General features: G+C 35.7%; 1 protein-coding gene across 1 annotated transcript in view; it reads right to left on the bottom strand.

Moving 5' to 3' along the window:
- The window catches only part of LOC140657522 (sodium channel protein type 2 subunit alpha-like), a 64,032-nt gene continuing 47,103 nt past the window's right edge, over positions 1 to 16,929 (bottom strand). Inside the window, exons 21-27 of the mRNA XM_072874671.1 lie at positions 14,709 to 14,831; positions 9,606 to 9,887; positions 9,008 to 9,061; positions 7,832 to 7,969; positions 5,990 to 6,094; positions 4,646 to 4,916; positions 1 to 3,300 (exon numbers count right to left, since the gene is read on the bottom strand). Of these exons, the coding sequence (XP_072730772.1) occupies positions 2,105 to 3,300; positions 4,646 to 4,916; positions 5,990 to 6,094; positions 7,832 to 7,969; positions 9,008 to 9,061; positions 9,606 to 9,887; positions 14,709 to 14,831 (2,169 nt within the window). The 3' untranslated portion in view covers positions 1 to 2,104. The remainder of the gene's footprint in view (positions 3,301 to 4,645; positions 4,917 to 5,989; positions 6,095 to 7,831; positions 7,970 to 9,007; positions 9,062 to 9,605; positions 9,888 to 14,708; positions 14,832 to 16,929) is intronic.

Here is a 16,929-nt window from a genome sequence, read left to right as displayed (position 1 = left end):
TGTAATGTGGTTTACTGTTCTTTATGGTAATAGCATTTTCCTGCATGCAGTTCACCGACACACAAGTCAATATTTTTGTAAAAGGAGGAGTCAACATCGAATTTTTGCTTGTGTAAGAAACACAAAATGTCCTGATGTGATCAATTATACAAGTTTGCTATTTAATTCCTGTGGAAAAAAAAACATTGTGGATCCCATATTATATTTAGAACAGTTCTAGTGCAGCATGAATCAACAAGAATAAGAATAGTCTATGTAAACAAACACTGGTAAAGATTTCATGAATAAAAAGACTACCTTGAAACTTCTGATGCAGGCAGTGCTAGAATTTTAAACAAATCTTCCCCACCACAGTTCAATTACAAGTTATATCTATTTGGAAGCAAGTGCATTTTGGACTCAGTTTGAAACTTATTTCACATTAAAATGTGTGCAAAAATACAGTACTAATAAAAAAGCAGAAACCTAAAGCTACCCCATTCTTTCCTTTGTTTCTTATTTTGTGAAGTTCTTGAATTAAAAAGTGCTATGGATAGAAAGTAACAAAAGTGACAGTGACATCAACCTGAAGATAATTCTCATTTCTTATTTTATGTACAAAACGCTGAAAAATAAAATAAAATGGTATTTTTTACAATATTTATATTTTCTTAGAAAATTCTATCCATGTATTTTTCAACAGATTAAGCAGTTTGCAACATATCCTGTACAGTCTGACTATACACCGTACAGTAGTCACTTAAAATTTTAGAATGCAAAGCAAGAAGCTCTTAAATAGCTGCAAACTATTGCTTGATGTCATGAAAGAATGATGACTGATTGAACAATTTGTTTCACTTAACCACTGAGATATGGCTTCCCATATTAGACTTTTAACAGTGGAAGGAGTAAAATTACAGCAGCAAAGGCAAGATAAACATGCATCAGTGATAGCTTCCAAACTATCTATAATGGTACAGAATACTTCATATTAGCTGTTGAAAGCTTGCAAACTACACTTACTGTGGTACATATTTGATGCAATAAATATTGTGCACGGGTCATTATTTGTTTGCTCAAACATGCACCACGGGATAAAATAACTATTTACATAGACGGTACTTTTTTAATCAACACGTACAATGTCAACCTTGCTGAGAGCAGAAGATGGCTAAACGATACTGCAGGGTGAAGCAGAACAACTTCATAATCCTTAAGTTTTGCGGGTTTTTGGTAAATTCAATTTCCCAAGTTCAGGTACGCTGTTTTCTACAGAAGAATACTTAAAAATGGACTCTCTGTCCCTCAGAAATTTTTTTATGCAGAGTTCGTTCAACTACAGTTAAATGACTTATGAAAAAATAAAACATCTGTTCTATTACTGTAGACTCTATGGGACTTTACAGGCACATTAAGAGTTGTCTGGATGAGATACTGGATGGATACTGTTATTAAGCACCTCAAAATATAGAGCCACCCTGAAACATGGAAGTAGTCAGACTCTGCTGCTTTGTGCGACGTCATGTTTTTCCATGCATGAACTACAAGTGCAGCATGCCTTCATGCAAATCACTTCTGTCTGTACATTATAGAGAATCCGAGAGTAGAACACCTGGTTCTCATACCCCCTTCCCCAACATAAAACCCATTTACAAAAATAGTCACATATAATAGTAAACAACCTGTGAATTAAAAAATGATAAGGTCACCAACACTGATTTTTGTAAAAATATGGCAAATGTGGCTGTTGAAATGCAAACAGTGGATACAATTTTTGTACTGCATGTTTCATGTTAAACACAGAGATTCATAGGTTTGCACCTTTTTTTTTAACTGGTCCCTACAGTCTGATTGGCCATTTTATCTTCTCTTCAGCAGTGTCAGCTGGTAATAAAAACAACAACCTCCTGTCAAGATCTTACCCTGTTTTACAGAGTTGCAGTTTGATGACGAGGGGTCACTGTCTTGTTATAGGCACTGACCTTTTATATATATATATATAATTATATATATATTTATATATGTAAAAACTGTCAGTTTGGCATGTACCTCCTACAGGAGTCCTGTTGACACAAATACATACTTTCTCAGGCTGTAAACAGTTTATCACAAACAGAATTCTGTGTTACTTTTTACTTTCCCTGCTGTCTTTACCTTTATCTTCTTTTTCTGATTTGTCTTTTTCATATTTATCCTTGTCTGGCTTTGTTACACTATCATAGGATGGTGGGGAGGTTGTGGATGGGGTCATATCTGTTTTTTCTGGAGTAGAGTTCTCATTTAGTTTATCCATAATCATATCTTCTTTCATGGGCAAATCATCCTCATCTTTACCTTTATCCTGATTAAATATACATGAAACTTTTTTGACTTTTTGCCTTAAAAGATGACGTCTGAAAGCACGCTGAATAATGACAGCAGATACTTCCTCCTGTTTTCTTTTCAATGTGGTTGTAATTGGTTCGTAGGAGACTTTTGAAGGATTGGCTGCCATAAACCGATCTTCCATCTGTATTCTGAGGGCATCCATCTCCCCACTTTCCCCCAAAACACGCTTTGTGAAAGCAAACAAGATGTCAAGGCAGTGAATTCTGTCGCCGCTTACCATGGGCAGATCCATTGCAATAAGCTGGACTTTGTTTGGTTTTGCTATGAGAAGAGGAGGATCTAACGAAGCTGCAAAATCTGATAGCTTACTGAACTCTATGAATTGTGTTGCATCAGGATCGAACTTCTCCCAGACTTCATAGAACATCTCAAAGTCATCCTCACTCAAGGGTTCAGCGCTTTCTTCAGTAGCAACACTGAAGTTCTCCAAAATCACAGCGATGTACATGTTCACCACTACCAGAAATGATATGATAATGTAGCTGACAAAGAAGAAAATCCCAACGGAAGGGTTGCCGCAGTCGCCTTTCACAGAGCTCCCCGGATGATCTTTATGGGGGTCACAGTCAGGCTCCCCACTGTTAAGAATTGGGGCTAGCAAACCATCCCAGCCAGCAGATGTGGTAATTTGGAATAGGCAGATCATGCTGTTGCCAAACGTTTCAAAGTTGAACATGTCATCAATCCCAACTTCCCTCTTAACATAGGCAAAGTTGGACATGCCAAATATCGCATAGATAAACATGACCAGGAACAGCAGCAGACCAATGTTGAACAAAGCAGGGAGAGACATCATCAAAGCAAAAAGCAGAGTGCGGATTCCCTTAGCGCCTTTAATGAGACGCAGGATTCGACCGATTCTGGCAAGTCGGATGACTCTGAATAGTGTGGGGGATACAAAATACTTTTCAATCATCTCAGCTAAGAACATACCTAGAGAAAAAAAGGTTAAATTAGTAAAGAATATTATTACATTTAAAAACCACTCCTAAAGAGTTATCCTACAAACACTGTAGAACTTAAGAAGAATAGGATGTTTGAACAGATTTTAGAAATTAGCCATTCAGGTTTTTTTTACAAAACCTTTACAGTTTGGTATGCTTTAGAAACCCATAAATCCCAATAGAAATTCTGAAGTAATTTGCAGGATAATGAAAAACAGCGTCAATGACATTTCTGAGTATTAATTGTATGACTACATCTGCAAACAGACACACAACTACACAACATCAATCTTTTTTAGGACAAACTGATAACTGGTGTATGTAGACTAGCAAATGCTGAGACCAGAGAAAGAGCTTTCTGTTTAACTGTAACAAACTAATCTCAGTTAATTTGAAGAAAGATCCTATTTATAGTAGTATTAAAATGCCATGTAATCAAGTTATGGTATTCAAAGAAAACATCTATGTTTGAAGAGAACTGCCATTTCTTAATCACACATGAAATAACGTGACCACAAGTTTAGTATTAATGACACAGCAATTCCAAGCATAAACAATCTGATAATAAAAAGGCTTCTTAGAATTCACTGAAGAGTATAGGAATTGAGCATTATATTATGTGCCTCAAAGCAGAAAAATAACTACATCCTGTTTCCATACAAAAATGGCAAAACCAATTTGCATATTAAGGAGTTCTGAGAAGTTAAAATGACAGAATTTTTACTCAAGTTCTTTCAGGTTTTCTGCTCTAGATAAAGCAAAATTAGTATTTGTTACTACATCTGCTTCACCTCTGCTTCTCTGGTTGCTCACTCTAGCTCAGGCATAAAACCTCTCAGGATCAAACAAAACTCTGAAGTAAGCTGAAGTTTTTAACCTGCTGTCTGGGGTGCTTGCATGCTAGCCTAACAACAGTCCCACACAGATTTTCCTTTTGGAAAATTTCTTGGAAAAAATCTTGGAAAATTTCCTCTTTTCCACAGAAAATTCCTCTTGGATTTTGGATTGCTGGACTCTTTTCCTGCAACTGCCACTGTTAGTTTATATCAAAATTGCCTTTCATGTATGGGTTTGTTTCTATGCTGAGGAATTTCCACTGAATTCAGAATAAAGATCTAATTTCAACTAATAGAAAAGTGAAAGTATATGAAACCTATTACTAAAAAATTTCTTACCATACTGTTATTTTATGGAAATATGAAATCAGAAGAAAGAAAAATTGTGGTCAGACTTTCTAGTGACAATGTTGAACCAAAATATAAATAGACTTTACATGCCAAAAATGTTTCAGTTTCCACAGAATTAGCCATTTCATAAGAATGAATTGTTCTTACCTACTATGGAGAGAATGACAACCACAAAATCAAAAATATTCCAGCCTATAGTAAAGTAGTAATGGCGAAGTGAAATCAATTTCAGGACACATTCTCCAGTGAAAAGTACAATAAACACCAGGTTAATCCAATATAAAATGTTTTCCATGTCTTCACTCTGATCATCTGTTTCTACCATCATTGTGACCATGTTAAGGCAGATGAGTATCATGATACTGATATCAAATGCTTGTTTTGTTACAAAATCAAAGACCATGCCTTGGAATTTGTTCTAGGGGGGGAGGAAAAATAAGATTCATTACAATATGCATTGGGTAAAAATTCTTTTTTGAAATTGCTACAAGTTATTCAAATCTAGTATGAAGGGGATTTCATGTCTTCCATGAAGTCCTCCATTTGTATGAATTTTCCAGTTTGTACATGTAAACACAAATTAAATAGAAATGCAACTGCTGTGTTGATAAGCATTAAAGGGATGATTTCAAAATATGCATTGTGCATTTTTTTAAAGTTGCAAAGGAGACTTTGCCATCCTGAACCAGTTCACTGTAACCTTTTGTGACACAGGCTATTAACTGAATGCTTAGCTTGGCAAAATTTGAAAAAAAACTAAGCGGGGGGGGGGGGGGGAGGGGCAGGCGGGGAGCGGCCAGGGTGTGAGCAGGCTGAGAGTTAATAGCACTTCATTTGCCAGAAAACTTATAAAGTTTTCAAGCCACGAGTTCAGTGCTCTTCATGCCACAAAATAACCTTGAAAACAGTATCTTCCATTTTTCAGCTATAGAGAATTTACTGATGGCTGGACTGGCCACTGAGCAGGTTCCACAATCTAAAGCAGAACTGCAGAGCTGGAATCACTCTCTGCCCCAGCTAACCCCTGCTCTGTAGTACTGGGGTAGCCCAGCTCAGGAGAGCAAACCATTGTATGGATTGTGCAACAGGAATGTGAAGGGCAAAAGGACTTTTTCAGGCAATGATATGGTAACTTGCCCCTATACAGCAGTTTCAGTCTTCCTCAATGATTTGAAAAAGCCTGTGCCCTAAGGCTTTCACATATTTTGACAAATACACTGCCACATTTAACTGTTCTAGTCAAACCAGTGTTTTGAAGAAATGCCACATAAAATGTCATTGCCATCAGCAGAGAGAAAATGAGGGGGAAAAAGGAAAGGAAAGAGTCCTCCATATTCAGACTTCAAAAGAAAAAAAAAAGGATTTCAGATGAATAAGGCTTTTTATATCACTTGATTTTTTAGCTTACAACTTAATTCAGCCTAAGGCACAATTGAAGCAATCAAATTTTTAAATAAATGTAAAAATAACAGAAAATATTTTTATTCTTACTGCTGGTCGAGGTATAGGCTTTTGTGGTTTCTTTGAACCCAGTTTTTTCATTGCATTGTAGTATTTCTTCTGTTCTTCTGTCATAAAAATGTCTTGACCTCCAAAGTAAACCAAAGAGACAAAAACTGGTTACAATCACATATCTTTATTGATTACTTATAAACAAAGATACTGAATAGTAATAATCAGTCTTGTTCACATTCTCATCTGTGGGAAAAGTTAGGAAAGACATAAAAATCCCCTTTTATCATGATTATTAGTACTCTGGTAACAGAAAAATTGCTTTACATATTCCACTTCTAATGTTTAGGAATTTTTTTGGGGGGGAGGCTCTTGAACTCGCATTGTTTGTGGTAGACCTCTGCTTTTCATTGGGGAGAGGGGAGGTACAGAGGAAGGAGAGGTGCTTTTTCTTTGTTCTACTAAATTCCATCAGTTATTACAGAGATGCAAACTAATAAAATATTCCAATCCCCTTCTCTTGTTTTTCCACTAGAGTAAATTTTGGCAAAATTTAAAACTGACTTCTGTGATACCAAAGGAGAATTAGAAGGTATCTAGACAACCATATTTCACAACCTCTTCTTCTCCTTCCACTGGGGCAGGACTTGAAGCAGGGGATCCTAGAACTACTATGTGGAATGAGTAAAAAAAAAAGCCAATTTCTCTCCATCTCAACCCATTTCAGAACATGGATCCAACAGCACTTCCACCACTCCAATAACACTTCTTGTAGCCAGATACTTTAGTTAAGTTCTGCAGCTGAAACACTGATACCTTTTGAGGCAGTGTTGACAAAATACGAAGACTAAAGAGAGCACAAATAAAGATAATACAATGTTTATTATTAGAGTTCAGAAATCTACACTGCTGAGCTCTGAGACATGAAGGTAATGTAGCTAAGTTTTTATAACTACATTTAGCTATTTCAATGGTTAGCCATTTTATGAGTCTATTATAGACTCCAGCCCCAAATTCACATCTTTACAAAGATGACATTGGGCATTTCACTAACCATGGACAGACATACGTTGTCACTTGACCACCAAACCCTCATCACGCCAAATCACAAGCTTTTATAATTTAATGCATTTAATATGCAGAGCATATTATTATATAATAATACTGTACATATTAATTTATCATTGTGCTGGTTTTGGCTGGGATAAGAGTTAATTTTCTTCACAGTAGCTAGTATGGGACTATGTTTTGGATTTGTGCTGAAAACAGTGTTGATAACACACTGATGTTTTAGTTACTGCTGAGCAGTGCTTACACACAGTCAAGGCCTTTTCTGCTTCTCACCCCACCCCACCAGCGAGCAGGCTGGGGGTGCACAAGAAGCTGGGAGGGGGCACAGCTGGGACAGCTGACCCCAACTGACCAAAGGGATATCCCATACCATATGGCGTCATGCTCAGTATATAAAGCTGGGGAAGGAGGAAGGGGGAGACGTTTGGAGTTATGGTGTTTGTCTTCTCAAGTAACTGTTACACATGATGGAGCCCTGCTTTCCTGGAGATGGCTGAACACCTGCCTGCCGATGGGAAGGAGTGAATGAATTCCTTGTTTTGCTTTGCTTGCGTGCGCGGCTTTTGCTTTCCCCATTAAACTATCTTTATCTCAATCCACGCATTTTCTCACTTTTACTCTTCTGATTATCTCTCCCATCCCACCGGGGAGGAGTGAGCATGTGGCTGTGTGGTGCTTAGCTGCTGACTGGGGCTAAACCATGACAATCATAAAATGAAAAAATAATATTTTATGAATAAAGTTATTGTGTGTGGACCAAAAAGAAGCATTTTTTTAGCTTTCTTTTCAGAATAATCATGAAGTACTTATCTTCTTTTTCTGCTGGTTGAAATTGTCTATGATGACACCAATGAAAAGGTTCAAGGTAAAGAATGATCCAAAGATGATAAAGATGACAAAGTAAAGATACATATACAGGTTATCTTCATACTTAGGCTGATCCAAAACCTGCAAAGATGGCATAGAAACTGAGCCTTAGTTTAACTGTGAGCACAGAATCAAATATCTGCTGGACAGAATTTAGGGCTCTGTCACTCTGATCTTTGCTTCTTATGGTCAAGTTCCCACATATCCATCCCACTGATCTTCAATCTATGAAGTTACATTCTTGACAAAGAACGTTCCTATCAAACTTGATATTTCATTTTAAAAAATGTAACTGGCCTATATAAGCATAGAATAAATACTGAAGACATAATTGGTTTAAACCAGTATACTACCATCTGTCTGAGTCTATAGACAACCAGAAACACCAGCTCATAAAGCTGCAAACTTTTCTGTATATCTCGTGGGAGGCGCCTGATGTGGGCTTGTGGAGCTTTCACTGCTATAGGCACTTAGGAAGCTGCCTTGGATTATGGAAGAGAGGCATGCAAGCCATGTTTAGCGTAAGCTTATTTGCTTGGTACAGCTATGCGTATTTACTACTACAACAGGCCTCCCGCTGTGAGTGTAGCTTACCAAAAAAGCTGGAGCTTTGCCAGTATAGTTTATTCAGTTGTCTACTTAGAACTAGAGGACAACTTGCACCAAGGGAGCAAGGGGAAGGCAAAAGGGTAAGAAAATGCAAAGGCTGAGTTAAGAATAGGAACTGTGTCCTGAAGAAAGGGGTCAGGCAGCTTGCAGAGCACAATGAAAGTCTCAACTTTAAAAAAAATTTTTAAATTTTTTGGTGCCTGCTTCCAAATGTAAATAATGCCTTAATGCACATAATGAGAGGAGGAAAAGGCGTTTCATGTCAATAGTTAAGTCTGCAGTGGAATTGAGGAATTTGATCCAACTGCACCATGGAATCCTTTAGGACTGCTCCTCTGCTTTCTTCGTCTCCTGTATTTTTCCTATGGTTTCCACTTTCTTTAACTACAAAACTATAACAACTCCTTGTTCTCTCATTTTTACTGTTATTTCTGAAAGATGTTAAAATTACATTCTTAAATCTTGGAGCTCATACAGTCAAAACAAATGGAGTCAAGGGACTATACTTACATTACGAGAATCCACAGCTGCGTACATGATATCCATCCATCCTTTAAATGTAGCCTATAAACAGAACACTGGTGTTTACCTCATGCTTTTCCTGGAAAATGGCTTGTCAGAAGCGTTGTTTAAGAGCTGAAGACTAAGTGTCTTCAGAACTCATCATAAACACCAGCACAATGCAATGTTAATAGGTGACTCTTGCCTTCTATTGTATGTTTTATTCATATACGAGAATTGCAAGCAAATTCTAATATCTGACTACAGAGGACACAGCACCTATTAAGAACATTTATCAATTATGAGTAATATCTGATATAAAAGTTATTTTCTGTGGATGAGCAAAGTAGGTGTACTTGATATAGATCCAATGCAGCTAAGGTGAATTAGATTTGAATTATGTATTTTTTCTCATAGTCAGCATAGCCTCTATGCTTTGTATTATTTCTGTAGAGTCATGGATTTATCCCACACTTTATAATTCCAAACCAAGAAGTGAGAGACAAGATTTCTAAATGAAAGAAACAATGAAAAAGTACTTTTTACTGTTACAAGTAAACAATAGAGATATAGAAAGAGAAATAGAAATTAAGGAGTGGTGACTTACCACTTGAAGCAGAGAAAGATAACCAAGGCCTACATTATCAAAGTTAACCTTCACATTCTTCCATCGGGCAGTTTCATTGTTTTTTATGAGCTCCTCACATTGACTATAGTTGTTGATTTGGCTGATATCAAATCTGTCATCAGTTGTAGTGTTAACACAGTAGTAAAATTTTCCAGCAAATAGATTTACTCCCATGATACTGAAGATCAGCCAGAATATAAGGCAAACAAGAAGCACATTCATAATGGATGGAATCGCTCCTAAGAGGGCATTCACAACCACCTAGAGTACAAATGAAACCAAAGAGAGACAGTGTATGAACACAGGCACCAGTATCTTACAAATGCTTCATCAGCCTTTCTGAAATGTAATACTCTATTTTAATTTTAATATGTGTTACACTTTGTTAATTGTTGAGAGTAACAAGTAAGAAAAGCAGTGTAGAGGAAAGATAAAATGTCAACATAATTAGAAGGAAAAACATACAAACAGTAGCAAATGGTAGCTTTAAAGAATGGGAAAAAGAAGAACAAACAGGTAAAATGAACTAAAAAAAAACAACAGAAAAAATCAGCATTTATTAATTCTTTTTAGAATATTTACTTAATGTATGTCTGCAAAACCATATCCATAATATTTGTAATGACTGATTGCATCAAACACAACAAACTTTTTTCTATTACATGTTTACTGGATAACCAGTACAAATCAATATTACTAGGCAAATTTTTAACTGAAAGTAATTTTAAGACTTCTTTTAGATATAAGAAAACTCAGGGATGTATGCATGTTCATTTGAATGGTTATATACAAAACCAGAAAAGCAGACACATTCAAACCAGGAAACCAGCTGAGTATCTGAACACAAAGAAGCTGGTAGTGTTCAGGCAAGCAGCAGATAAGACTTGAAGAAGGGAGAGACTTGATTTAATTCCCAAATGAATTTTGGGGAAAATCACGCTTCAGGAAAGAAAAAGGTGAAAATGAGTTCATGTATGATGATGAACAATGATTAAAAACATGCCAGAATAAAAATAAAATAGTAAAGAAAATAAAATTAGGGAGAAAGTAGGTCCATTATGAGTGAGAATGATTTATTTAATGATTAAATTGATGAACTAGTAAATTAGTTAACTCCTATTTTAAATCTGTTTGTAAATAAGTCTAACAATATAAAATTTAATAGCTATGGAGCACCGCTGCCAATTTTGCCAAAACAACTGAATCAGATCCTTAGAACCTAATGAAGATTTTCTTTTAAAAATGCAGGACATTAGGTATTACATAGATGAGATTATTTATAATTCATTTAGTTTATATGATGTAGCTACTACAACAGATCCTCTAGCACACTATGCTATTTGTTTCTATTTGAAATACAAATATGTAGCTTAAGCCTGTAAAATATTTTGGGATTACATTTATATCTACAATTAATAGGTTCCATAGAATCAATTACTTGTAAAATTAGTCATGTAGGTAGATCACCTTTCATTCCTCACCATTTTACAGAATAGAAAATAAAACCTTTGAGTGTTAGAGTAGGTGATGAACCACCACCATGTATACCATATAGTAGACTTGGGCTGGAGGAAACAAGAAATACTTGTTTTACTTTCAGGGCTCCATTCCTGCCAAAACAATACCTCTTTGGGGTGGTACATACTTTGGACAATATCTGAGATCCTATAGGACTTCAATGAAATTGTTATTATGTTAAATTTAGGAGCTGGACCAAATGAGGTTCCTTTCAATGTAAATTATTCTATGAGTCTATAAAAGCACAGAATGGTGGATGAAGTCCAAAGCTTCCATGCTTTTTTTTGCCACATATTTTAAATCACGTTGTAGCAAGTGTTTATTTCTAATGGGGAAATTACAAAAAAAAAATCAAAATAGGTTCTTACTCATACTAAAAATCTCCTTAGCAATACCTATTGTAAATCAATAAGCAAAAATAATATAGCATTTTATCACTCATCAGCCAGGCAGAGAGGATTCCCTGCCTAAGGGATAAATCTCTTGTGACTATTTGAACAGTGCTGTCTTATGTTGACCGACCTGTACTCTCAGCTTTGTCAATGACATGACTGTGGAAGGCCATGAGGAGTAGTTTGACCTAAACAAATGAATAGTTTAATAATAATGCTGGATTAGTTTATATTGGAAATCCATGAACTCACTGATTTTAATGGGAAGTTTGACTGGAATAATAAATGGTGACATCATTTTTTCCCAACTTGGGAATATTTTCCAAATATATATTAGTTATCATTTTTACATTGTTTTTATTTAAAGTTATCTCAATTCTCCTACTTAAAAATATAAGTAGATTTCTTAAATGTAGTAATATCATCCATCAGGAATCATTATTGAGATATAAAGGGATAGTTAATGAAGTGAAAATATTTGTCCTCGAGCTTTCAGTCTCATTACACCCGAGAATTCTGTTCCTCTTTCTGCTACAGCTGCAGGTCCAGTCATGTTCTTCTTTATTTAATTGCTGGATTTCTACAGCTGACCTACTTTCTCTGTTTTCAGTCTGAGTCCTGAAGCTATAGCAGGGACCAGCTTGTAATATGAATCATTTGAAGACACTCAAAACATGCTGTTGAGCATCACTGAAAACACTGATCCAGACACCTCCTAGCTTCCATTGGTAGTAGGGGTGTGAGAAAAGAGGGCAAGGCCTGACAGCAAGTGAAAGTAGGAAAAACATTAGAAAGACATTAAAAGTGTTTACTGGTTAAAAAAAAGGTAGTATGTGCCTAGCATCATATAGCAGTGAGTGATACTGCTTGGGACAGAGCACAGACAGATTAATTATACTCCCATAGGCTACTTTCATGAAGTCCCAAGTGCAAATTAAAGTGTATTTCCCCTAGCAATAGTAGGGAAGTAGGGAAGATGCAGGGGAAACCTCACGTTTTCCATAGGGACAATGTTTTCTATGAATTATTAGTTTGGGCAGGCACAAGTCCTGATCCTAGAGAATAGTACAGTGAGTGGATTAAAAATTTTAGATGTGTAGAATGGAATTGCTTGCTTGTATATAGGAAGTATAATGCTCACCGGAAGTAATTTTAAGTGCCTATGCAAATACGTGCACCATACTATATTGTCATATTTTCAGTTCATAGATGTTAAACACCAATGAAATTACTATATTATGAACAGACATCTTGAATTTCCATGTATCAGACCTTAAAATCTTCTCATACTAATTTCTTCACCAACTTGAGCTACTGTATCTTTAAAGACATTAAGCCTGAAATTAATTACTTTAAGTAAGGCAAAATTCATTATATCCATAGGAAAATTTCAATGGTTAATTGCCTAACTAATAAAAATATACGTCGCATTTCTAGTGTGAAGTTATCTAACTTCATCCAGTACTTTGTATTATATCTTTTGCTAAAGTCATATATCTCCTCCTTATCTGGGTATTTTACAAAGAGATACAGTTAGCAGATCAGGATCAAATCAGTAGGTAAAGTTTACACCAACATGGAAGTTATGGGATTGACAATTACCCATAAACCTTCATGACCAAGTGATTGTTTTTTCATTGCCACATTAAATTGCCACTTAAGCAATTTACTGTGCATATAAAATCTGTAATATTTTGTATTTTTTTTGCTCATCATTCTCATAAAAAAACAACAGTTAACATGTTTTTTAGCGAGATACTATTGAGGTTTTAGATAGGCCTTATATCTGATATAAACATCCCAAATTTTCAAATTTGCTTCAGCAAAGTTCCAGAAATTTGTTGGAGGCAAGGAAGTGGTATTTTCTATTTGAATTTATAACCTTTCATCAAAGCCTGTTTCCTTTTTGGTTTAAGTCTTTTCCTTTCCACACACATAGAGCATCACATTTTCTTCAGAAGCTCACCAATTTGAGGTTGACTTATAAATTTGCTAATCAGCTTATAACCTGGGGTGCCAAAGATCAATGGTTGCAGTAGGGAGCTCACATAAGGATCCCTTATAATTACAGCAATAGGGTTTCAGCTCAGATGCATCTGCTGATTAGATTTATGGCAATATGTCCAAGGCAGACAGATGGACTCTGAACGTGTAAGTCAGACATCTTCTTGTGGCTGGAGCTAGAAAGATCTACCATCTCCAGCTGTTGACTACTGCCCCTAAGAGAAACATTTCTAGAGCTTTCATGTCATAGCAGAATACATAAGGTCTTTGTCCAACTCAGTGCACTAAAACAGTGATCTAAACTAATCCACCTGACTTTGCACTGGAACAGACTGAGAGAGCCCAGCTGGGCAGCTGAGGGTCTCAGCTGTGGTAACTGATACGGTGATAACAAACAGCTGGGGACACTAACTTCTCAAATATACCCAACTCTGTCAGCAAAAGTCTTCTGATATGTTTTCAGGCTGCTTAGTGCTCTATAGATTATAATCAACATTTTAAAATCAATATAGAAAGCAGTAAGCAACCAGTTTAGGCCAGAAATCATAAAGCCAGCTCCATATTTGATATACTAGAAAAGTTGTCTTAAATAGAATGCAATAGTCCTGATCTGAAAGAGAGAAGATATTTTAACGCAGACAATTTACTTATTAACATAGGAATTCATTACAAAACTTAAATTGTAACAGAAATTCCCAATTAATATTTACAGAATAGTAGGTTGAAATATATTTGATAGACTATGCATGATATTCTATACTTGTATGAAATACACATGTGAATATATATGTGTGTATATGTGTGAACACTTTTATGAGGAAGTATTGGTTTTTTAAAACTGTTCTGACTATAGCAGGATGTATTTGTATGGGATAAATTCAGTTTTGTAGTAACATTGCATAGATCCATGCAGTTGATAAATCCTTGGGCCCTCCAGGAAAATATGAAATAGGGTGAAAGGCCAAGGAGCCTAAAAAAGAGTAACAATGTGTGCAATAACACATGAATTCATATAAGCAGATGAAGCCTTTTGCTTATATGTTAGTGATAAATGTAAAATATATAGGATGATAGTGTAGCATTTCTGCATGGATTTGTCATTGATTATTCTGCATGCATTGTTTCTGTGTATGCATGCATTATTTCAGATTCTTTCATTTTGTCTTACCCTCATCCCTTCAAATCGCGACAAGGCTCTTAGAGGTCTCAAAGCTCTTAGTGTCCTAAGGGATTTAATCGCACCAAGTTCTGAGTAGCCCAAGGCATTAGCTGTTAAGCTAACCAAAGAGACCTACACAAAAACAGAAAGGCAATATTGCTCATTCATCTTGTATATCCTTTTGATACATATGGTGGGAATGATGTGTGCCCTGAACTTCTCAAGAACATTCAAGGCTGGACCTCTTTCTCCAGGAATCCCTCTATAATGCAGGAAGATCTTTCAAGTCATACAAAGTAGAATAAAAGTATATTCTAGGTACCTGTTGATGAAATCATGTTGGTAGAATGGTATAAAAATGCCTTCTAAATTCACATAAACCAGTCAACATTTGGTGGTATTTAAAGAAAAATGAAGTTACATGCAAAAAGAAAACTCCCAAAAGTTGGGTGAATTGGAAAGGTCAATTTAGGTCAGGACTTCCCATGATATCTTCAGAACTTGATGAGAATGTAAAAGCTCTCAAAAGCCACATCCAGACCTGGCTTTTGGTCAAATGTAACTTTCTAGTGTCCAGAAAATCTTATTCAACAGCCATAGCTACCAGTGCTATTCAGATTTAACCAGACTAATCAAGACTGATAACCAACTGTTTGTTAGACAATGGTAGAAGCTTCATTGTTAGGCATATCCACACTTCATTACATTCCCTGTGACTCCTTTAACCACTTCATCAATTCTGGCTTGCATAACGCTGGTCTGGTCTGCAGGCAGATGAGTAAATAAACTAGAATAGCTGTAAAATAAATAATACAATTATCTTTCATCAATAATCCTTAGAAATGTATTTAAAATAAACCATTGGGAAGGAGTGGCCCTAGTAAAGAAAAAAAACCAAACAAACCATCTTCTGTTTCCCTCCATTTAATGCCCTTCCCTTCCATCCTTCCTGTTCTCTCTTAACTCTTTAATTTCCAAATTAATCTTTTTGCTTCGTTATCTCAATCCTCTGACTAAAGATTAAAAACAAATGCTTCAGAGATTAATTTTTTCCATGAAAAAAATTGCACCAGGGTAAGGTTGCCATGAAAAACTAATAACGTTATTTATAAAGTTCACAAAAGTAAATAAACACAGATTATAAAAAATAATTAAATATTTGTTGATAAATACAATAAACATATAGACATATGACAGTGTAAAGTATTGTCCACAGGGTCTCTGTAAAGCTCTACTGGTCATGGTAATTTACACATCTGGTGATTGAGCCAATAAATGCTTTACAAGGGTACAGACTCAACCACAGAATACTAAGCATGCATATAGTCATGTTTTATCACAGGATCTGCAATGCTGGTATGGATTTAAAAGTTGTAATGTTTTCCAAGCTCTGTATAGTAAAGACTTCATGGTATATCATGTCATTGTAGTTTTAGGGAGATACATAGTGATTTCTCTAGAATTCTGCTGCTTTTCAGAATGAGCGAAGAAGTGACTCAAGACACATTCTTACCTTGCATTCCATGGGAATTACATATGTGGAACTGAGAGATGCCCTATTAGCACAGACACATGTAGTCAGGCTATTGGGGATGGAAGGGAAATGAATGTCTGCTATATGGTTAAAGATCTGTAGACATCCGTTTATGCTACCCAGTACTATGTATACATTGTTGAGCATGTAGACTTGAAATTATAGTGCACTTCTCACTAGGTCTCCTTCAGACAATGTGTATCTGCTCCTTGGTGGTGCAGCCTTTTGAAAATAATTTGAGAACCCATTCTAAGGGAGCTCATCTACAGTTCTCCAAGTGTCTCTTTAAGGTCACCCATGTGATATAGTGAAAAGTGCAAGAGTACTGAATAGTACAATGGAACTCAGAGTTCCTAGCAGTATTTTCCTTTCATATTACACAAAGTGACAGGACACTTACAGTAATTGATTAGAATGTTAGAAACCTTTAAAGAAATTGCTTTGAAATATTGAAATTCCATACACAGTAAAAACTGAAGAGGGTGAACAGCATCCTTTCCACACCGTGAAAAAAAATAGTAAAAAGCATCATTTCAATAAAGCATTACAACTTCATAAAACTAGAGAATATCAACAAAACATCTCTAGAGTAAAAAGTATATCTAAATATTTTTTCTTTTCTGAACAGAATTAAAAACCATACCATGACAATAGTTTTAAAATAGAGTTTCCATTGAATAGAACAGAAAGCTTATC

Source organism: Ciconia boyciana, chromosome 10 (assembly GCF_034638445.1).
Source record: "Ciconia boyciana chromosome 10, ASM3463844v1, whole genome shotgun sequence".
In the NCBI taxonomy this organism is placed as follows: Eukaryota; Metazoa; Chordata; class Aves; order Ciconiiformes; family Ciconiidae; genus Ciconia; species Ciconia boyciana.
Note: the sequence above shows the minus strand (reverse complement) of the source record. Positions and strands in the feature narration are given on the sequence as shown.